This window comes from Chlorocebus sabaeus, chromosome 17 (assembly GCF_047675955.1).
Source record: "Chlorocebus sabaeus isolate Y175 chromosome 17, mChlSab1.0.hap1, whole genome shotgun sequence".
NCBI lineage: Eukaryota > Metazoa > Chordata > Mammalia > Primates > Cercopithecidae > Chlorocebus > Chlorocebus sabaeus.
Genome location: NC_132920.1, coordinates 10,961,395 through 10,985,021, shown reverse-complemented (window position 1 = coordinate 10,985,021; position 23,627 = coordinate 10,961,395). Strand labels below are relative to the sequence as shown.

Here is a 23,627-nt window from a genome sequence, read left to right as displayed (position 1 = left end):
CCTCTGAAGTTCTAGGGAAGAGTCTGTACCATGACTCCCCCTAGTTTCTGGTTGTTGGTGGCAATCTCTGGTGTTCCTTAGCTTGTAGACGCATCACTCCAATCTCTGCCTCCATCTTCACATGACCTTCTCCTCTTTTGTCCTTGTATCCAGACCTCTCCTGACACTAGTCACTGGCTTAGGGCCCAGCCTAATGCAGTATAACCTCATCTTAGCTAGATTAGATCTGCAAAGTCTCTATTTTCAAATAATGTCACATTCACAGATACCAGGAGTTAGGACTTGAAGGCATCTTTGTGGGGGACACAATTCAATCCAACACCATAACAAGAAGTAGCGTAGCAGTTTAGTGCAAGTAATTTCACTTTTTTAGGCCTCTACAGCTCAATTTTTCTTCAGGGTAAACTGGGATGATATTATCACCTATATAATAGGATTGCTTTGAGAATCACATAAGTTAATACATGTAAAAAGCTTCAGAATAGTGCCTGGCACAGAATAAGTGCTCAGTAAATGTTATAGTAACAGTATCGTAGCCATAATTTGTGAATTAGAAAATGAGAATAAGTATCTTGCTATGCATATGAGGAGCTGTAGATACGAAAACACAGTAGGAAATGTCTCCCTTCAGAAGGCAGGACCTTTATCTGGGCATTAAAAGATGAGTAGGACTCGGATATGGAGACGGACATTAGGAAGTGACACACAGTACAGACTCATGGCAGGTGATCACAAGCCTGCTGTATGAAAGGTGGTATCTGTTAGTCACATGAATGCTGAGAAGAGCTTCCTTTTTATCTCTATCACCAGTGGGAAATATTTATAAAATAAGTGACGGGACAGTCGGAGCTTGAGAAAGCACTTTCCTTGTAGAAATGGTACTGTCTGTAGGGTGGATGGTTTAACAAGAGGCTGGGGTATACAGGGTAGGACATCCCAGAAAGAGGGACTTAGAAAACAAAAAATTCAAGAAAAGGCCATTGCCTGTTGGTGAAACCAGCTCACTACAACTCCATTTGTAGAGGTTAAAAGCAGCATGCAATTTTTATAATTCTCAGCCAAACCATTTTCTTTATTTAAACAAATAAAAAGAGCAGAATAGAGAACAAAAATCATTTTGTGTGTACAATGATTTTCAGGTGTTACTAATTATATTGTAGCTCTAGCATGTGGGTTTCATTTAGGCTTTTAAATATTCACTCTCCAGTATAAGGGGCCCTGAGGTATTCAGCTGCTTGCCTCCCTGCTGTGTAAACGTCCAGTCCCATGGGCAGATCTGGGTCCTCAGTTCTGAATCACAGCTCCCAGGCTTTGCCTCTGCTGTCTGCAGCCTCCAACTTGCTGCAGTGTCATCCTATTGCTTTCTCTGAATCAGCTGAACTCTAAACCCATTCCATTACTGATCCTAGGCAAATTCCGAGCTGTGTGGGCTTTAGGAATTAGGATACAGTATCAATATGCCTTCTTTCCTCTGACTGCTCTGATCTCCATGGGAGGACAGGTGCAAGGTGTCATGGGCTGGGAGGCAGATGTGACTGGTTCAAATTCTGACTCTGCTGCTGACTATGATGTAGCCTTTTGAAAGTTACTAAAGTTTTCTGAGCTGTTTTTTCATCCATAAAATTGCATAATAGTACTTCCTATTAATTTAGAGTAAACAAATACAGTAACTGTTCCAAAATAGGCATTCAAGAACTGTCACTTCACACCTTTACTCCTTGTCCCTTTCATTCAGTGTTCAGCCTAAGCCCTGTTTGCTCCATGAAACCTTTATCGATTCAGCCCCCACGGGCTTCCTCTTCCCCTGAACTCTAACCCCAGGCCAGCCTACCTAATGCTGTATGGGGTTGTTCCCTGTTGTGCTGGTGTGTACAAATGCAATGTATGTGACAATACTGATGACTGAACAGGAGCGTCATTCCTCAGGATCCTCACTGTATGTGTTTCTTTTCAGATTCTCGAGTCAGAGGGTGGTTCATGTTGGACTCTTACCTTCCTACCTTTTTTCTTACTGTCATATATCTGCTCTCAATATGGCTGGGTAACAAGTATATGAAGAACAGACCTGCTCTTTCTCTCAGGGGTATCCTCACCTTGTATAATCTCGGAATCACACTTCTCTCCGCATACATGCTGGCAGAGGTAAGTGTTTAGCCAAAGCTGAAGTCCAGTAACTAGCAGTTTTTATTAATAGAAACAATCACATCTAGCCTGGCAGAACTACGCAAGGTTGCTATCAATACTTTAAGTCCTAAAGAACTTATTCCAGCATTTGATATTATTCTTTCTGAAAATCCTGGAAGTCCTTGTTTATAACTTGAATCTTTCATATCCCAATTTAGACCTTTTTTTTGAGACAGAGTCTTGCTCTGTCATCCAGGCTGGAGGGCAATGGCACAATCTCAGCTTACTGCAACCTCCGCCTCCTGGGTTCAAGCGATTCTCATGGCTCAGCCTCCTGAATAGCTGGGATTACAGGTACTCACCACCATGCCCAGCTAATTTTTGTAATTTTAGTACAGACGGGTTGCACCATGTTGCCCAGGCTGGTCTTGAACTCCTGATCTCAGGTGATCCTCCTGCCTCGGCCTCCCAAAGTGCTGAGATTACAGGTGTGAGCCACCATGCCTGGCCTAGACCTATTTCTTTAGTCTCTAGTCTAATTTAGAATCACAACGTAGATCAAATGGGCTTTTACAGACCATGTTACAGTTTTCTCCTTTTACAGATGAGGATACTGAGGCTTTAGAAAAGTTTCATAATTTGCCTGAGAATAGACAGTGATTAACAGAGTATTTTAAAAATTAACTTAAACATCATATGCAGTTAGTTTTACTGAAATGCCAATATATATATTCCCTTAAAGAATAGTCCATATGTCTTCGGAACACTGACATTTCAGCTCAGCTCTAGTGGCCCTTGTTACATCCTGCACTCCAAATTCCTCTGTGAAGCACCAAACAAGTTCATTTTACAGGAGAAGGAACAAGGATGAGTGCCCCGTCTATATAACCAAAAGTTATTTTAATGTAATAGAAGGGGAAATCTAAAAGTGTTAAATAACTTGCTGTAGCAAAAAAAAGAAAGAAAGAAAGAAAAAAGGGACAAAGAGAAGGAAAACAAAATTTTTTAGGGATTTTATAGCTTGTATAAAATCATTCATACAAGCTATAAGTGGCAGATAAATGGCAAGAATATAGCTGCCTTTCTGATGATCTTGAATTCTAAAAGAAAATAAATCCTTGCCTTAAAATGAAGGTTCTCTTGAGAGTTTATTCTATGCATTATTCTAATATGTACCATTCTTAATAACTATTAATATTACTATAAATGACTGGAATGAAGCTCTCATAATGGAATTTTAGGCATCAGTCAGTATAGCAGATGGAATTTTGGGGTCAAAAAAGCCATGCTAACAACCTTTTTTTTTTTTTTTTTTGAGGCATAATCTTGCTGTGTCACCCAGGCTGCAGTGCAGTGGCGCAATCTCAGCTCACTGCAACCTCCACCTCCTGAGTTCAAGCAATTCTTCTGCCTCAGCCTCCCAAGTAGCTGGGATTACAGCTGCCCACCACCATTCCTGGCTTTTATATATATATATATATATATTTTTTTTTTAGTAGAGATGGGGATTCACCATGTTGGTTAGGCTGGTCTTGAACTCCTGACCTCAGGTGATCCATCTGCCTCGGCCTCCCAGAGTGCTGGGATTACAGGCCTGAGCCACGACCCCCAGCTGACAACTCTTAAAATTATATTACATAGGTGCTCACTAATCTACTTGACACTGAAAGGACCATTTTTATTTTAGGTTCTCTACCAGCTGAAGTTTAGCTCACTAGATGAGTTAGCAAGATAGTAATTTATGGGATTCGTTTCTCTATATAGCAGAAGGAAAGATACTCTTGGATTATTTTCCATAAGTAACAGCTGGACACTATTTACAATAGCAAAGACTTGGAACCAACCCAAATGCCCATCAATGATAGACTGGATAAAGAAAATGTGGTAGACATACACCATGGAATACTATGCAGCCATAAAAAAGAATGTGATCATGTCCTTTGCAGGGACACGGATGAAACTGGAAGCCATCATTCTCAGCAAACTAACACAGGAACAGAAAACCAGACACTACATGTTCTCACTCATAAGTGGGAGTTGAACAATGAGAACACATGGACACAGGGAGGGGAACATCACACACCTGGGCCTGTTGGTGGGTGGGGAACAAGGGGAGGGAGAGCATTAGGACAAATACTTAATGCATGTGGGGCTTAAAAACCTAGATGAAAGGTTGATAGGTCCAGCAAACCACCAAGGCACATGTATACCTGTGTAACAAACCTGCACATTCTGCGCATGTATCCCAGAACTTAAAGTAAAATAAAAAATAAAAATAAATAGTGAAAAAGAAGTGACAGCTGCAGCAGAAGGGCCAGCCTGCATGTCCAGCCACACCAGCAGTTCTAGTACCTGTTTGGACGGAGCTTTGGTATAATGGAGTCAGAAGACACAAGTTTGTTTTAGCTTTGTCACTTTCTGTGTAATTTTAGAGCAATTACTTAGGCTTTCCAAACCTTAGGCAACTTACCTATAAAGCAGAGATACAATATTTATGCTACATAACTCTTGAGTGACTTGTAAGGATTAATGACTTCTGTTCAATCAGCACATAGTGAGCTTTTACTAGGCACTGAATATGAAGCCCTGAAGTATATGGATAAGACACAGCTTCTACACTTGAAGAGCCTATGGACTAGTACAGAGTAGGAGTTGGTAAATGTAAAAATGCTTTGTGAATTACAAAGTGCTAGTTGAACAGTAGTCACCATCAACAGGAGCAAGAACCACCATTTAGTTTTTGAACAACGAGGTAAATGTCTTCTTTCTAGGAAGAACATATCTGCACGGAGCCCATTGCCTACCACTAATTTTATCTACTGCTTACCCACTCTTTCTCTTACACTATGTATAAGTGTAAAATCACTTAGTTCAGTTCAAAATCACTACCATTGATTGCCGCCCAGTCTCCTCTGTTTGATTGTGACCTCTTTCAGAGCAGGAAGAAGGTCTTTCTTTGACACTCTGGGGGTATGTTTAATAGACACGAGTCAGGTGACAGACTGATTTAACCTTGCTAACTTGTTAGGGGTCAGCAGATGTCTGCTTAAGCCAGAAAGTCACCACAATAATTATTAACAGTCTTTCGACAAAGATGTATTGAGTTCCCACACTGTCAGATTCAGCTGTAGATTCTAGAACACAAACTTTGCCCTGTGGGAAAGAGTGAGAGGCTGGTGATGGGGCAGCCTCTGAGAAGGTAACATTGGAGTTGAGACTGAATGACACAGTGGACAGAGGATCAGTGGTTCAAGATGAGGTGGAGAGATGGCAGATGACATTGGGGCCTTGGAAGGAATTTGACTTGCACTCTAAGTGTCATGGAAAGCTATTGGAGGATTTTAATGATGGGAGCGCTATTATCTCCCTTTTAAAATACATCACTCCAGCTCTTACATAGAAAATGGGCTATGAGGTGACTTGACAAGAATGTTAGCAAAGAGTCCAGTTAGGAGATCATTGCAGTACTACAGGCAACAGATGCTAGCATCTTGGATTAAGGTGGTGAAGATGGGAAGAAGCTGGTGGATTCTAAGTATATTTTGGAGTAATTTAGTCCACACCTCCTTACAACTAACCCTATTTGACAGCCTTCCTTCCTTTTCTAACACACAGGTTGGATGACTCCTGCACCAGTAAGGGGATTAAGAATGGTCCAGGGAGAGACAGATAGAGCCTCTCTAGCTTGGCTGTCTATTCAGTTATTAAATTGTCAGGTAGTTCTGCACAGATGCCACAGGAATGGGGACAACCCAGATAAATCTAACTAAAACAGGAAACGTCATGGGGAAACAGAATATGCCCTGCCCTCTCCACACTCAGGAGTTACTCTATAACTGCACTGTTAATGTGCAGAATAGAGATTAGAGCCCCTGACTACAGAACCACAGCCTGACCATAGAGGCTTTCGTTTAATCCTTGTACACAAAGTTAAACAGGTTTCTTAGTTTGAAAAATGCACCAACACCTCAAAATTCATATGTAGTTTAAGGTCTTTCTGGGTCCCCTCTAGCCAGTCGCGCTGATTCCCAGTTGAGGACTAAGAGCATAAATGCCCTGGGAGATATTGGGAAATGGCCTGATTTGTAATAGATGCCATCAGGAAAATCCAAGGTTTTCTCACTGGACTCACTCACATCGATAATCTTCAATTGGCATGATGTTAACAGAAAGGGTTTTGTTAGAAGGAAAAGAGGAGTATCAGGACAGTGAAGAAGTCTCACAAAGGTTCTAAAACATTCTAAATGTTATGTAGTAATCTCTCTCTAACATTTAATTAATCAACATTCAAACCCTCTCAGCTGTGTATATGTAGTTTAATGGATATTGTATATGAATTTTATACATCTCTAAGACAGCAGAAAATATTAAATCATAGGCCTTTCACCTGTAATACCTGATCCAAATCACAAATGCCTTATATTCTAGAATTTTAACTTTTTACAGGGAGAAAACTTATTTCATAGAATTTTCAACAAATAATTAAAAAGCTCATTTTCTCATGAGGTGGAAAGTACACCAAACAATGAATTAGGAATTCTGAATTCTAATCATCCTTCTACCACTTTCTAGTCATGTAATCTTGAGCAAATCATATACTCATCAAATGTGTACTGAACACTTACCATGTAGCAGGTACTGAGCAAGGAACCGTAGATACAAAGATGAGCAAAAACAGATGCATAAATTTTTTGGAGCTTTTTGGCTTTTGAGAGTAATGGGGAAGACAGACATTAATCAATTAACCACCAAATTGTTTGATTACCAAGTAGCATAAATACAATGAAGAAAATGGTTTAAGAACCTTACTGAACACTGTTTTCGATATCTGTAAAATGGCAATATATATGTATTTAAAATTATTGAGATGATTAAATATATCTAAACCAATACAAAATATTAAATTTTTACTGTAGTTCTCCCACAGTTGTTTTCAGCTAATTCTACATTTCACTTCTAGAAACATGACTAGATAATTCCTTACATAAAATTTTGTGACTCAAATGATAGTGAAAATCTGTTATTTTGGCCAATGTAAATAGAGGTAACATATACTAATTAAGGAAATAGCCATTGATTTCTGTTCAACAGCAGGAAATAAGTCCCCTGATAATAGGTGTTTGAGGACAGGATTGAGACAAACTCAAATTCTGGGAAATTCCTACTCAAACCCTGAATAGATGCCAGAGACATGAATGGGAAATTCAATCTGCATCCAAATTCTTGTGCTGATGTTTGTTTTTCTTTCTTTCTTGGTTCTTTGGCAGCTCATTCTCTCCTCTTGGGAAGGAGGCTACAACTTACAGTGTCAAGATCTTACCAGCGCAGGGGAAGCTGACATCCGGGTGAGCCACTAGAAGCAAATCAACCAACCATAACCAGTTCTCATTGACAAGGAGAGGAGGTTTTCTCCTTCCAGATAGGGGGCTGAGGCTAGAATTAGATAAGAAAGGGGTTCCTGTTCTAATAGAAATGCTGATTTCCAGCTGTCCCTCTATAGGGGACCAGCTGAATAAACCACAGCACATCCACATAGCAGATGCCTCTACAAAGTGAAGTGAGGAAGAGCTCTATGCTGCTACACAATTGTCTCCAGGATATAGTTACATGACCAAAAGTAACTTGCAGACTGTGTTTATAGGATAGCACCCTTTGTGCAATAAATGATATGAATGTGTATTTGTATTTGCTTGTATTTTTAAAAAGAAACAATGACAGGATAAACTAAAAGCTAAAAAAAAAGTGTTTCCACTGGGCATGGTGGCTCATGCCTGTAATCCCAGCACTTTGGGAGGCCAAGGCGGGTGGATCAAGAGGTCAGGAGTTCGAGACCAGCCTCACCAACATAGTGAAACCCCATCTCTACTAAAAATAAAAAATTAGCCAGGCATAGTGGTGGGCACCTGTAGTCCCAGCTACTCAGGAGGCTGAGCCAGGAGAATCACTTGAACCCAGGAGGCAGAGGTTATGGTGAGCTGAGACTGTGCCACTGCACTCCAGCCTGGGCAACACAGCAAGATTCCATTTAAAAAAAAAAAAAAAAAAGTGTTTCCTTTGAGGGGAGGGAACAGGGCAGAGGGGATACAGGGGAAGCCAGAATTCTCTGAATGTACCTTGTGCTATATTTGATTTTGGAACCAGTAAGTGCTTTACATAATTATAAAACAAAATTAAATTTAAAAAGAAAGCAAGGCAGCCAGCCCCTAAAAGTTGGAAACAAACTTAAATAAATGAATATACCTACATATTAAGTTGGTGACATAACCCCCCAAGGAACTATTTCAAGTGACTTTAAAACAGTTTTTTGACTGAACGCCCCTAGTGAGATATATCTTAATAGTATTCAGTAATTCTTTTGTTATTGTTAATAATATTGGTATTGCTTTTTTGACACTGTGATAGTACACTATGAGATAAATTAAGTATATAATAATGTTAATATCAGTAGGCACTTCGATTTGAAACATGGAAAAAAAGAGATACCAATAAAAAAGTTAAACTAAAACTCATTAATAATAGATTCAAATTGAAAATATCAGAATTAACTTTATTCTTTTTTAAAAAAATTTAATTTTCAGCTCTGTGTACAGAAAAGGCCTAGTCTGTGACAGCCCAGTACAACGAGCAGCGATTACCCAGATCGTGCTCTCTAAATAGAATTTTCTCCAGAAAAGATTAGGTTTCTTAGATAACGGGCCTCTTCCGGTTTGGGGCAGGAAAGGTTTATAAGATGAACCCAGGATATCTATGAGACAAAGCGAAGCAGCTACCCAGGACTACGAGGATCGTCACAAAAAGAGGAGTTGCCTGGAAGGGACCCCACTGCCTAAAAATGGGGCAGGTTGAACATCAAAAAGAATACTGACTGGAATGAACTGAAGCATTAAGTATGTAAAAAGCCATGAGTTTAAAATGATACTCATTTAAAAAACTCTTATTGTTACCTTTTGAAGGTTGTTAGAGCATCAATTCATCTTAGGAAAGAAAAAAAAGAGGGAAAGAATTAAACATTTATTTTGCCTTTCATATGTGAATTTCCAAATAGATGAAAAGGGAAAGTTCTTCTCTATAGAAAAGAAAAATGCTTAAGTAACAATATAATTAGAAAAATCACCATTTTGCAACTCCTAGTGAAATAATGGATCGTATTAGTCTGTTTTGCAGTGCTATAAAGGAATACCTGAGGCTGGGTAATTTATAAAGTGTTTCAATTTGGCTCATGGTTCTGCAGGCTGTACAGAAAGCATGGTGCCGGTATCTACATCTGATGAGGCCCTGAAGAAGTCTGTAATCATGGTGGAAGGTGAAGGGGGAGCAGGCATGTCACATGGCAAGAGAGGGATCAAGGCACAGGGAGGTCCTAGACTCTTTCAAACAATCAGATCTTGCAGTAACTCACCACAGGAAGGGCACCAAGCCATTCATGAGGGATCTGCCACCATGACCCAAACACACACCTCCCACCATGCCCCACCTCCGACAATGGGGATGACATTTCAACATGCGATTTGGAGGGGACAAACATCCAAACTCTATCATGGATCTGACAGCAGTCACCTGTGAATGATAAAACTATTCAGTGAAAATTGAATAGAAACTTCATAATGACTGGACTCAATACCTGAAATCACTGTTCAGTCTGAGTATCAGTGGAACAGCCAGAAATTATGTATCTCCTGATGTGAGGCAGTAGGAAGTAGACAGAACCCTCTGAAATATTCTTACCAAAAACATTACACCTGAGTCTAATCAAACCTGTAAATCTAATTGCCGGTAACAGAAAACGCATGTGTAGAGAAACAAGTGAAATGATACTAAGAAACAATCTTACAAACCTATAATATTAGAAATTCTTTATAAAGCATCTAGTTTTTCTAAGAAATAAAAGACATGAAAGAATGGGCGGAGCAAAGAGAGAGAACTGTTATTGGTTACAAGAGACTTAAAAACCATTTCAAACCAATGAAGATGGATCTTGTTTGGATCGTGACTTAATTATAAAAAGACATTCTGGGGGCCAGGAAAAAAATGACATATTTGAGACCGAGAAATTTGAACATGGATTGGGCCATTAGAAGATACTAAGGAATCGTTAATGTTGTTAGATAACATAATGACTTCATGGTTATGTTAAAAAGTCTCCCTATTGGAAGTATTTATAAATAAAATGATGCCTTAGATTTGCTTATAATATTTTATACTTCCCACTCCCCTGCTCCCCAAAATGGTAGAAAGTGAAATTGATAAAAACTAGATTGGCATCACACTGAAAATTCTGAAGCTTGGCATTGGATGCTGAGTATTCATTTGACTTACTCTCCCTGCATTAGTGAATGTTTGAAAGTTTCTATAACTAAACATGACATATTATTAAGACAGATAGTAGAAACCATTTAACTAAAATCTTTAATATCAAGATGGACCTTTTTTTTTTTCTTGAGACAGAGTTTCACTCTTGTCATCCAGGCTGGAGTGCAGTGGCGTAATCTCGGCCCACTACAACCTCTGCCTCCTGGGTTCAAGCGATTCTCCTGCCTCAGCCTCCCGAGTAGCTAGGATTACAGGCGCCCACCACCACACCAGGCTAAATTTTGTATTTTTAGTAGAGACGGGGTTTCACCATGTTAGCCAGGCTGGTCTCGAACTCCTGACCTCAGATGATCCACCTGCCTCAGCCTCCCAGACTGCTGGGATTACAGACATGAGCTACCATGCCAAGCCAAGATGGGATTTTTTTTTTTTTTTTTTGAGGCAGAGTCTCACTCTGTCGCCCAAGCCGGAGTGCAGTGGCATGATCTCGGCTCCCTGCAAGCTCCACCTCCTGGGTTCATGCCATTCTCCTGCCTCAGCCTCCCAAGTAGCTGGGACTACAGGTGCCCGCCACCACACCCGGCTAATTTTTTTGTATTTTTAGTAGAGATGAGGTTTCACCGTATTAGCCAGGATAGTCTCCATCTCCTGACCTCATGATCCACCTGCCTTGGCCTCCCAAAGTGGGACATTTTTAAAACATCTTCAAAACTGCAGTACAAATAAAGTAAGATATTTCTCTGCATACATTTTACTTCTAATGCATTACCACAAACCGGTGCATTTTGGGACACCATACAGTTCTCTAAAGGTTGTTTTATATTTATTTGTAGTTTAATACTTCTGACGGTTAATTATCCCATCAGACATTAAGATGGTTGCTGCCACACCTTATGATGGTCTTCTTGGGAAGCAGACAGTAGAGCATGATATTTTAATTTCAAGATTCCTATTATGTAATGTCTTTAAAAATATCTTATGTTTAATGTTAGTGGTAAAAACACAGTGTCTTTAACTAAAGAAATGTCTTCCTATAGATGAGACTGACTGAAGGCCTTAAGAAGGAAAGGATGTGTTATCATGACCTCCCACCGTTAGCAAGGATGAATAACACCTTGATTTTTAATCTAGTCATCTGAGGAAAAGATACAAAAGATGTAGTCATGGACTGCCCTTGGATAATCTAAGAGACAAAAAACATAATACTTTAGAAGAGCAGAGGAAAGTTATAATTGAATGTAACAAACAATAATGACCTCCTGTTGAGTGCTAGGCACTGAGCAAATGTGAGTGACAGTTTCTGCCTTTGAGTGATTTGCAATCTATTGATAGATTCATAACACTAGCTACACTCTATTATGGCTATTGATTATGGAGCCATAGTTAAAGTAATTTGAGTACAAATGAAGCAGCAATTCAGCCTGAGAAAGGAAAGGGCTGGGTGAAGTTCCAGAGAAAAGGTGGCATTTAAGAGGAATATAATAAAGGATGACTAGAACATGCCAGACCTGAAGTAGGAAAGGAGTGCTGGGAGCAGAGAGAAGAGTTTTCATTGCTGCAGGAGGAGTAAGCAGGCCACTGTTCCGGCACACAGGACACCGTGGTGGGGAGCCTGCAGGAGGCTGGTGGGAACAGCAGCCACCCAAGCCCATGGGAGATCCTAGGTTCAAGTCAGGAGTCGTGGACTTGGCTCTGCAGGTGCAGAGGAGTAACCTGATCACACGTGTGTTCTGGAGAAATAACTCATCTCTCGCTAGAGTGGGGTGGATTGCTTGAAGTAAGGAGAAACTGGAGACGAGGACACCCGGTGAGCTGCCTTTTCAGCAGTGAGAAAGAAACAGCAGGAAAGCGCAGGCAGCAGGCAGAAGGCCGAGCAGTGGGGCGGCACCAGGAACACTGCCATTTCTCACCCTTTTCTCCCCTTTACCAATTTCTGTAGGTAGCCAAGGTGCTTTGGTGGTACTACTTCTCCAAATCAGTAGAGTTCCTGGACACGATTTTCTTTGTTTTGCGGAAAAAAACGAGTCAGATTACTTTTCTTCATGTATATCATCATGCTTCTATGTTTAACATCTGGTGGTGTGTCTTGAACTGGATACCTTGTGGACAAAGTAAGTTATTTTGTTAATTCTTCTGTTTTGAGGAATAGCTCTTAGAGACCACTGGTGCTGTCTTGTATTGAGCATCGCATGCAGATCAGGAGAGCATGAAGGGAGGCCTAGAGCACCAGCCTCGCCCCAGCAGGATGCCCGTATCTGCCAGGGGCCGTGTATTCTAGTGTCTGGTCTCTGATACAGGCAAAATCTGGGCCGAACCTTAAATTTAAAACTGTTTTCTTTTCCACGCATCATATGTCCCATGGTCAGAGGCACATACCCCAGCAGGAGCTGCTTCACTCCAATCCCAGGTGCTGTTCGACTCCTGTGGAAATATATCACCTTCCACAGTCACCACTTTCCCATGAAACAGATTGAGGAATTTCAACTTTTAGGGTTGCTTGTTTTCACATTCTGAAAAATTAAGGTTACATCTCTGAATGACCTACCAGATTTTCCTTTTTTTTAAAACTGAGAATCACAATAAGAAATATATTTTATATCACAACCCAGTGCAGTCATTCATATTTGTTCATTTTCTTTTTCTTCTTCTTTTTTTTTTTTTTGAGATGGAATTTCACTCTTCTTGCCCAGGTTGGAGTGCAGTGGCGCAATCTCAGCTCACTGCAACCTCTGCCTCCTGGGTTCAAGCGATTTTCCTGCCTCAGCCTCCTGAATAGCTGGGATTACAGGTGCCCGCCAGCATACCCAGCTAATTTTTTGTATTTTTAGTAGAGACAAGGTTTCACTATATTGGCCAGGCTGGTCTCGAACTTCTGATCTCAGGCTATCCACCTGCCTCAGCCTCTCAAAGTGCTGGGATTACAGGTGTGGGCCACCCAGCCCTTCTTTTTTTTTTTTTTTTTTTTTTTTTTTTTTTTTTTTTTAAAGAGAAACAGGGTCTCACAGTTCTGCACAGGCCAGAATGCAGTGGTGTAGTCATAGCTCACCGCAGCCTCGACCTCCTGGGCTTCCTAATTAGCTGAATACATGCATATACCACCAAGCCCAGCTAATTTTTTTTTTTTTTTTTTTTTGTAGGGCTGGGCATAGTGGCTCACGCCTGTATTCCTAGCACTTTAGGAGGCCAAGGTGGGCCAGTCGCTTGAGCTCAGGAGTTCAAGACCAGCCTGGGCAACATGGCAAAATCCCATCTCTACCAAAAAAAAAAAAATACAAAAATAGCTGGGCGTGGTGACATACACCTGTAATACCACCAGCTCCTCAAGAGGCCAAGGTGGGAGGATGGGCTTCAGCCTGGGAGGCAGAGGTTGCAGTAAGCTGAGATTGCACCACTGCACTCCAGCCTGGGAGACACAGCCAGACTCTGTCTCAAAAAAAAAAAAAAAAAAAGTGTAGACATAAGATGAATTTAATTATATTCAAACAAAGCAATATACTCTTACATGATTTCTAGGCCCCACAACCCAATGTCTAGAGGCATTAATTCCAAGCAGTTGTTTGCTTTTAAATGATTGATTTCATTTTGGAAAACAGGTTTCAAATGAATATATATACATGGGTAAAATTACTCTGTGCTAGTGTTGTCTTATTAGAGAATGTTTATGGTCCCACTTGTATATGAAAATGTGGTTATGTTAACTGGATAATGTATATATAAGAAGTTAAATAAAGTATGTAAAGTATAACTTCAGCCACATTTTAGAACACTTTAACATTTTTGCAAAACCTTCTTGTAGGAAAAGAGAGCTCTTTATATGAAGATGACTTGTTTTATATTTCAGATTTTATTTTAAAAGCCGTGTTTGTTAAACAAGAAAAAACACAAAAGAACCCCTGATTCCTGGTTCATAATTCTATATTCTTACTCACTTTTTCAAGTTACCTATTTTGTTGCATAAACTAATTGTTAACTATTCATGGAACAGCAAACAAATGCCTGTTTAATAAAGAACGTTGACCAAGGCTATAAATGCCAATTACATTATTTTCAGTATTGTTGGTTATATTTAAATTTTCCTTCTAATAAAGCACATTTTTATTAAAAAAAAAAAAAAAGTGTAGACACAGGGTCTGTGTTGCCCAGACTGGTCTTGAACTCCTGGGCTCAAGCAATCCTCCCCACTCGGCCTCCCAAAGTGCTATGATTACAGGTGTGAGCTACTATGCCTGGCCCTCATTCATATTTCTATATTTTGTATGATATTTTATGAAACAGTATTTACCCTGGCTCTGTATGATGCACAGTATATATTTTTTTAATCTTGTTTCAGTTTTACAAAGAGTTGATGACAATTCTCACTGCATTGACTTCACCATTCACTAATGGGTCAGTTATGACCTACAGTTTGAGATGCACTGAGCTATAGGGAACAGTACTTTCTGTTTTATACTGTCTTGTACTCAATAATTTTAAAATACTATATGAAAAATCAGAACATGTAAAACTTAAGTCAAAATGACTTTGTTCTAGGATTTAGGATCTTGTAGAGATGATATTAGGGGAAAAAGTGCCCAGGGATATTTGGAGTGTCCGTGACTGTGAAGGTACAAATGAAAACTGGAGTGTGAGGGAGGAAACTGCTGGGAGTGCAGGGGGAAGAAAGAAAGAATTGATCGCTCTCCTAGACGGATAGAGATCCATTTCTTGAGTTTAGTTATTAAGGAAGGACAACTATAATCAATCTTAGAGGAGAATTACGAAGGTTAAGTATTTTTATGATTATCAAGTTTCATTACAAGTCACTAAGCATCTAAAACCCAAATCATCACTGTGTAAAGACGTAGTTCCATGAATACTGTGACAATTTCTGCTTAAGAATATTAGAAAAATGATACTTGATGTGACCTACCAGAGCAGACTTTCAATTTTTTGAAATGCCTTAATCTGTATCACAGTGAAGTGGTGACTGTGGAAGGTGCTGTTTTTCCACAGGAGTCAAACATTATAAGCAACCACTACTCATGGTTCATTAATTGATGGAAATGAAAAGTCATGTGGGTAAAGAAATACCACTAATACTATGCTGCTTGGTAGTCTGAAACTCTGTTTGTGTTTTCATATAAATTCAAGTGCCATAACAGTTTATTTCAGCCAGTATTGGTTGAGAATTTATTCTATGCATGCTATTGTACCTTTTGTTTCTTATTTATTAATTTGCATTTAGCTATCCAGATCACTAATCTAGGATTAAAGAACCAGGCTAGAGAATTTAAATTGATTTATTAGCCAGCATATGTGTGGTGCTTTTTAATTCATATATTATCTCAGTTAATTTCATCCCAACCTTAAGAGCTAGTTATTATTATACCTATTTTCCAGGTAAGAAAATAAAAATTTACAGTCAAAGCAATGTCTCCAAGGGGACATGGCCAGTGAATGGCCCTCTAATGCCACAGTCTCTCCCACCACAGGATAGCTCACAGAACAGCCATCTGGATCCCAGGCTGACAGCTGAAGAGCATTCACTTTGTGCCAAGCATTGTTCTAAGCACTTTCATGTACTGATGAAATTCTCACAACACTGAGTTTCCTTATTTCCAACAAGTGATATATCTGTGGCATCTCACCTCTTGCAGCTAAATCCTTTCAATGCTTAGCTGACCCAACAGGGAACATCACCCTTTCTTCATGGTTTCCTGAAGCCTTATTCACCCATGGTGGAGGCAGTTAACAGAGATGTTTCATGAAGTTGATGGCAGGGGCCTGGATTTTAGATATCACTCATCCTAAAAGTCCCTGCGATGGCCAATCACTGGGAAGGTCTCGCTGGCCAGTTTCTCCTCCGCCCCAGCCTTCTCTGTCTCCCTTATTCTTTCTCCAGCACCTCCTGGTCCATAAGTGTCTTTCAGACAGAATTTATTTACTTAATTATGAAAGCAATATATTTTGTCTCTCTAGCACCCTGTTCAGCCATGTACAAAAGGCTCTTTCTACAGTCAATATGTCTTATCAAAGGTTTAGCTAAAGCAAAGACAATTCTATTTTAGAGGAATTCTGCCAACAGCTTTAAGCTAGTATTTCTTTTCCTCCCTCAGTAGCTGACAGTGGCAGTTAAAGAGACAGTAAAACCTTGTAGATAAGGCATTCCCTGTGTGGGGGGCATTCTGAAAAACCATGCCAGGCTAGTCCTTCTATCATGGAGTTTTTGCTGAATCTTGGAACTGACAACAGTAATTGGGGAATTTATTAGTGTGGATTTTGTTATATGATCATGTCATATGTGCGATTCATTTTCAATTATGATGCAGAAAGAGAATCTCACTTGACAAAGAAGAGTGAGCAATCCTTTCTGGAAGAATAGTGATTTTTATACGGTACTTTTATAGGTTTCTTTGGACCAACACTGAACAGTTTTATCCACATTCTTATGTACTCCTACTATGGACTGTCTGTGTTTCCATCTATGCACAAGTATCTTTGGTGGAAGAAATATCTCACACAGGCCCAGCTGGTATGTTGTCCCTTCTTTTAGCTTTTCTCTATGTGGCTCATGGATGGGGAAAGGAAATAGAAATCTGTCTTAGAAGTCAGAGGGCTTTTGATGTGTGATGAGGCTGCCTATGTTTTTTCCAAAATTGGCCTTTTAAGAATTAAACTTTTTGTGTTAAAATGCCCTTTGTGCATGCAATTAGCTTATAATGGAAAGTTCCTTGCTTTGAAATGTAGATGAATACTTTTCAAATGAATGTGTAAATTAAATCCTTTTTGTCTAAATAATTTTAACTGCATCTTTTCCATGTGGAAATAATGGGCAATTTTACATACTGATTTCAAATAAGACTTCTGGATGAGGGGGCTGCTTCAGCATCTTTGTTTTGTTCCTACATAATTCTGAGAGTCCTAGGAGTTCATTTCTGAATTGATCAAGCCTGGCCACAGTGTGTGTGTGTCAGCCTGGCTCGCTCACAGCGATGCCCTCTCTGCCGTCCCCAGGTGCAGTTCGTGCTCACTATCACGCACACCATGAGCGCCGTTGTGAAACCGTGTGGCTTCCCCTTCGGCTGTCTCATCTTCCAGTCGTCTTATATGCTGACGTTAGTCATCCTCTTCTTAAATTTTTACGTTCAGGTATGTGGAATGTAAATGTTCAGCAGGAAAATACAATAGATTGTGCACTTTTTTTTTTTTTTTGAGACAGTTTCACTCTCATTGCCCAGGCTGGAGTGCAGTGGCATGATCTCAGCTCACTGCAACCTTCATCTTCCGGGTTCAAGCGAGTCTCCTGCCTCAGCCTCTCGAGTAGCTGGGATTAGAGGCCTGGCTAATTTTTGTAGTTTTAGTAGAGATGGGGTTTCGCCATGTTGGCCAGGCTGGTCTCGAACTCCTGACCTCAGGCCGCCCACTTCGGCCTCCCAAAGTGCTGGGATTACGGGCGTGAGCCACCATGCCCGGCCTAGATCATGCACTTTTACATTATATATTTAATTTTACTGATTAAATATTATAGTTGACATGCTTGTAGATAAATTCAGGTAGCAGATACACAAAGCGAAATTTGTATTCCTAACTTCTGTCTCCACACCCTCCTCCTCGAAGGGTAACTACAGTTAATAGTCTAGTGGGCATTTAAAAAAACATTTTTCAATGCATGCACATAAGATTTTATCAAAAATATCATTGGATTATGTATACATTTCTCAATTTGCGGTATGTATTTGTACCATGCTACCAAAGTCTGACATCTGAAAGTTAAAACTCTGTATAGTAAGACAGATCCAGGAAATGTGAATGGAGCAAAGCAAGGGCTTCTTCAATGTTTTTAATTTATTGAATTTCATATTTAAAAATTGTTTCCTTATCAGCTACCCTGATGTTGCAGACTCAGTGTTTATTTGGAAAAAAATTCCTTTAAGGCAAACCATAGTGGAAAGGTCACACTGACTTTTTCTTTATCAAGTGTCATTTTCTTTTTAATTAACAATTTAAATGGAAGACAGCTTCAAAATGCAATTTAAAAGCCATGCTATTGTACAAGAACAGATGAAAGCTATAACAGAGAAGAGGCCTCAGGTGGATGTAGATTTTAAATTGCTCTCTTTTGTGGGCTGGGGAAATGGAAAGCTTCGTTTAAAAAAAAAAGTACATTTATATTCAAAACTGTACTTTTGAAATTGTATTCAACTCTGTATTTTTTTCAGACAAATAAGAAAGTGCTTTATTTTTTAGCTTGCATTTGCTGAAATTTAACCCATAGTGGTTTTTATTTTTATTTTATTTATTTTTTTGAAATGGAGTTTTGTTCTTGTTGCCCAGGCTGGAGTGCAATGGCGCGATCTCGGCTCAACACAACCTCTGCCTCTGGGGTTCAAGTGATTCTCCTGCCTCAGCCTCCCAAGTAGCTGGGATTACAGGCATGGGCCACCACGCCTGGCTAATTTGTATTATTAGTGGAGACGGGGTTTCTCCATGTTGGTCAGGCTGGTCTTGAACTCCTGATCTCAGGTGATCCGCCCACCTTGGCCTCCCAGAGTGCTGGGATTACAGGTGTGAGCCACCGTGCACATCCTCATAGTGGTTTTATACAGTGTGGAACAGTGGGAACTGAATTTTGACAGCTTTTCAGGTCTTGTATTTCTGAAATTGGATGGCGCTTTATCTTTTATAAGAGATAAAGGTTTCCTTTGAAGATTTCCAAAGAAGTAATCAACGATGAGACCAAACAAAGCTATGTGCGGGTGCGCAAACCCCTGCCCCCACCATCCCAACACAAGCTGAGTGTTAACGGGAAGCTAAGGGAGTGATTTGGTGCATGGTGTTGAAGACTGAAGAGAAGCGCATAGCCCAGCAAAAGTAGGTAATGGCATTCAAAGCCTTAGCCCTACATGCTGGTTCAAACTGAATCTTAGTTCTGAAGTCAAGCATATAATTGAAGTCTGGACCCTTGTTAATACTATTGCTTTTTTAAAAAAAAGGAAAAATGAGATGAGAGATCAGGTATTTTGTCAGAATAGGAAGGATATGCCAAAAACTAGATCAAGCTAGAATCCCAGGTATTGGTACTTTTAAAATAACAGCACTTTTTCACTTGAATTATTTTTTAAAGTTTTATCTTTCCCAGTGAGCAACTAATGCAGAATACTTTGAATGCTAACCCCAGAATATACGAATCCTGACCTCTAATATTCATTGAAATACATGCATTTGTTTTGGTCTTTACCCTACTTTTAATCTTTAACCAGAAGTTTAAAAATGATATTACAAACATGAAATCTTATTAGAAAATCCAGCACCCAACTGGACATAGTGGCTCATGGCCTGTAATCTCAGTACTTTGGGAGGCCGAGGCGGGTGGATCCTCTGAGGTCAGGAGTTCAAGACAAGCCTGGGCAACACAGTGAAACCCCATCTCTACTAAAAATACAAAAATTTGCTGGTCATGGTGGTGTGCACCTGTAGTCCCAGCTACTCGGGAGGCTGAGGCAGGGGAATCACTTGAACCTGGGAGGCAGAGGTTGCAGTGAACGGGGATCACGCCATTGCAGTCCAGCCTGGGCAACAGATCGAAACTCTTGTCTCAAGAAAACAAAAACAGAAAATCCAGCGCCCAACAAAATCACATACTGTTTTAACTATATGCAATGTTAAAGACAAGGTCTTATTGAATAATCTTTTTATTTTTCTCTTCAAAATATACACGTCCAACAGACATACCGAAAAAAGCCAATGAAGAAAGATATGCAAGAGCCACCTGCAGGGAAAGAAGTGAAGAATGGTTTTTCCAAAGCCTACTTCTCCGCAGCGAATGGAGTGATGAACAAGAAAGCACAATAAAAATGAGTAACAGAAAAAGCACATATACTAGCCTAACAGATTCGCTTGTTTTAAAGCAAAGACTGAATTGAAAGTTACATGTTTTAGGATAAACTAATTTCTTTTGAGTTTATAAATCATTCGTACCCAGAATGTATTAATATATTGCTATTAGGTTAATCTGTTCACTGAATGCTTTGATCAGCATTGAGGTGATGCTGACCTCTGAGGACCTCAGAACTGGTGCAGCTTCTCCCGCCCTCCCTCCCACAGACTGAACCTTTCGCCAGAAGCTGTCCTTACAACGCCTTATACTCATACGCAGCCAGGAAACGTGGAGCGTGGTTTCTCACAGAAAGTCTCCAAAGAAAAAGAGTTTTGTTCAGATTAAAATGTTTACAACAAAATGCTAATTATATTCTAAATACAGGGTATGTTCTAATCTATATTAAGCAATAATTGCCAGTGCATAATCATTCCATTTGTTCCTTTAGCAATCAACCCCGGAAAATATTAAAATGGGATCATACACAGAAGACAGAAAAATCTAGCAAAACTTCTCTAAGCCAGAGTCTTGTCTATCAAATTCCCACAACCACTCCTGATTCTAAATTTAGTGATATGGTAATGAAATTGGTATTTCTTTTATTTTGAATATTAGTTATTTTAAGGAGAAAAAAATGCTTCTGCAAGATTTTCATAATTCAGGGGCTTTGGATAGGATTGTTCATCTGTTTCCCTAATCATTCATCTGTTCATGTCTCCCTCCTGTACCAGTCAGCCTAGGTTACTAAAGATGCCATGCTCCACATCACGAGCAGTGTACAAATCTGGCTGCCCATTTCCGTTCTGAGCAAGGACTGGAGTCCACTCCGACCTCTTTCTTTGAACACACATGCTGCTGGAATATGTATAAATCAGAATTAGCAGAGTGATGGGAGCAAAACAGGCACTGAATCCGTCAACTCTTTTTTGTGAGCCTACTTTTGAATATTACCTCAGATACCTGTTGTCACTCTTTGCAGGTTAAGTTTTTGAAGCTGGGAGGAAAAACACAGAGTAGCTTGGAAAGATGCCAACACTGAGCCGTGGGCTGGTAATGAGCCACGATAAAAAATGCCAGTTTGGCAAACTCAGCACTCCCGTTCCCTGCCCAGGTATATGCGATCTCTACTGAGAAGCAAGCACAAAAGCAGACAAAAGTGTTGATGAGTATTTCCCTTCTCCGCAAGTGCAGGCCGGTTACTCACTGCTAAACTCTACCGAGAACGGAAACAAAGAATATTTTCTGAAGAGTTTTTTGAAGATTAATTTATACCCTATAAAATAAAACTTGCCAACTTCGATGAAGACACTTCATCTTCTCTCCTACCTTATTTTTTTAAAATAAGTTTTTAGGTCCTGACACTGACGTCAAATATACGCACACCAGAAAGGCATTTCCACCACCGTCCCCACTCACTACCGTCCAGAGTGCCTTTCTCTCTTGACTTTTTTCCCCCTCTGAGCTCTAGTTTTAAACTTTGGGCATTTAGGATTTGGGCATATTTTTTGGAAGGCGCCTAATGCTTAGGATAGTCTCGAGGGTGATGCACTGCACCTGCTTCCTTCCCTTCAGTGCGGCCAACCCATTTCTGTTGAACAGATGTCTCCTGTCTGATGCCCCTGACGCTTCCATTTATCTTTCTAAATCATTTTCTGAAACTGACTTGCTCTAGGGTGCTTCATCACCACTTCCATCTTGCATCACCTTATAACTGCACTGTCTTGTTCTCTCCCAGCAATTCATTTTAAAACAAGGGCTAGCTTCAAGCATGACTGTTAGGGCTCCTCTGTGACAAAACACAAGTTGGACCAAGGAGAAAGCCCTTTGGAAAAACTGGACCTTAGTTCAGTTTAGGTCTCAATACAGGCTAAAATCTCTTACCAAAGTGCGTTCCAGGTGAAAATGAGACTCAGAAGACAGACTGGTCTAATATACTCACTGGTCATCACATTCAGCGTATTCTTACTTGCCAGTGAGGCCCTAAGGTCTCAGTGCACAGCATACCTGCCACTTTGGATGTTTTCCAGGGCTTCATATCTGTATGGCAAGGAGGGAGCTGTCCTTCAGCAGACAAAGTCAAGCAGCTTGAACTACAAGGCAGCTTGAAATCTCTCCGATGAAAGTGAAAAATGTGGGTATTTTATACTTTCAAACTAATGCCAGAGACTAGAGAGAGGTTTCATTCACGATGTGCATTTCCAATTTGGTCTTTAATTCAAGAGAAGCTTCATAAAACACGTAGAGCCTTAAACCATTCAAGGGCTAATTTAAAAAATACAGAGTTATAAAATCTCAACCACAAAAAATAAATCAGGTAAACATTTTAACCTGTTGTTAAGTGTTGTAACTTCAAAAAACCAAAATGCTTAATGTGATTTTTCTAAAACTATTGAAAAATTAATATTTCTACAATCTATTAAAGAAAAAAATGGAAAATGTTTTCTCTCAAATTTCTTGTTACCCATGGGAATGAAAATAGTTATATACTGTAAAGCATATCTATTAATAATTCCCCCAGTTTTTTAAACTAACAAAATAGAATGTTAACTGAATGGAATTAAACATAGCAATGTCAAGCCATCAAAATCATATATTGAACTACTTAGGCATGTTACAGGGTAAAGTCCTCAACTCTGCATTTGAGAAATATTTTTTTTATTTTTATTTGTAGGCAAAACAGTATTTACTGTGATGGGCAGAACAGCCTTTCGTATCTAAGAGTCCATGTTAGTTCTTTCCATATTTCTGTATCGTTTTGTGAATGTTTCTGGGGACTTCCTTATTTGGAAAATATGGATATCATTTTGTTTTCATTCAAAAGTAATTATATCTTAAGAACATAGTATCATGAATGGAGTGGACAGGGAGGCTGGAGAAGCCATTTTTCTTTGTAGATAAAAAGCATTCTCTATGATTGTTGTATAATAAATTGATTTTTACACTAAATGCATGTGGCGAGTTTTATTTGGTTCAAAGCAGTTAAAATGTATGCCTGCATGGTACTCGAAATGACCTATCACTTGGGGGTTATTTTTACAATAAGGCATTATTTTAGCAGTGAATTTCAGACGTTAATTCTTCTCTTGTTTCAGTGAGCAATGGGTTATATCATTACCTTTACATTCTATTCACATACCAAGTTAAGCTATTTCAAAAAAAGGCCATTCACAAGAAAAATGTAAGGTTAGCAGAGGATATAAAGACGATAATAAACAAATAAATTGCTATATAAAACCACCTGGGGAGGAGCACTGCATTTGTTTGAAGAGAAAATGTTAGGCCGGAGCGACATCGTGCAATGCCCTGAAACCCAGGATGCCCTTCAGAGAGTGCCTGC

At 39.6% G+C, this 23,627-nt stretch overlaps 1 protein-coding gene across 4 annotated transcripts in view; it reads left to right on the top strand.

Moving 5' to 3' along the window:
• ELOVL2 (ELOVL fatty acid elongase 2) overlaps positions 1–23,236 on the top strand; it is a 60,069-nt gene extending 36,833 nt beyond the window's left edge. For 3 of the 4 annotated variants that reach the window (XM_007973691.3, XM_007973693.3, XM_007973692.3), the window contains 6 exons: positions 1,955–2,142; positions 7,392–7,469; positions 12,374–12,545; positions 16,821–16,945; positions 17,428–17,562; positions 20,140–23,236. In XM_007973691.3, coding sequence (XP_007971882.1) covers positions 1,955–2,142; positions 7,392–7,469; positions 12,374–12,545; positions 16,821–16,945; positions 17,428–17,562; positions 20,140–20,265 — 824 coding nt within the window. In that variant the 3' untranslated portion in view covers positions 20,266–23,236. The remainder of the gene's footprint in view (positions 1–1,954; positions 2,143–7,391; positions 7,470–12,373; positions 12,546–16,820; positions 16,946–17,427; positions 17,563–20,139) is intronic. The other variant, XM_073005666.1, reaches the window with a different exon arrangement.
• Positions 23,237–23,627: the final 391 nt, after the last annotated feature.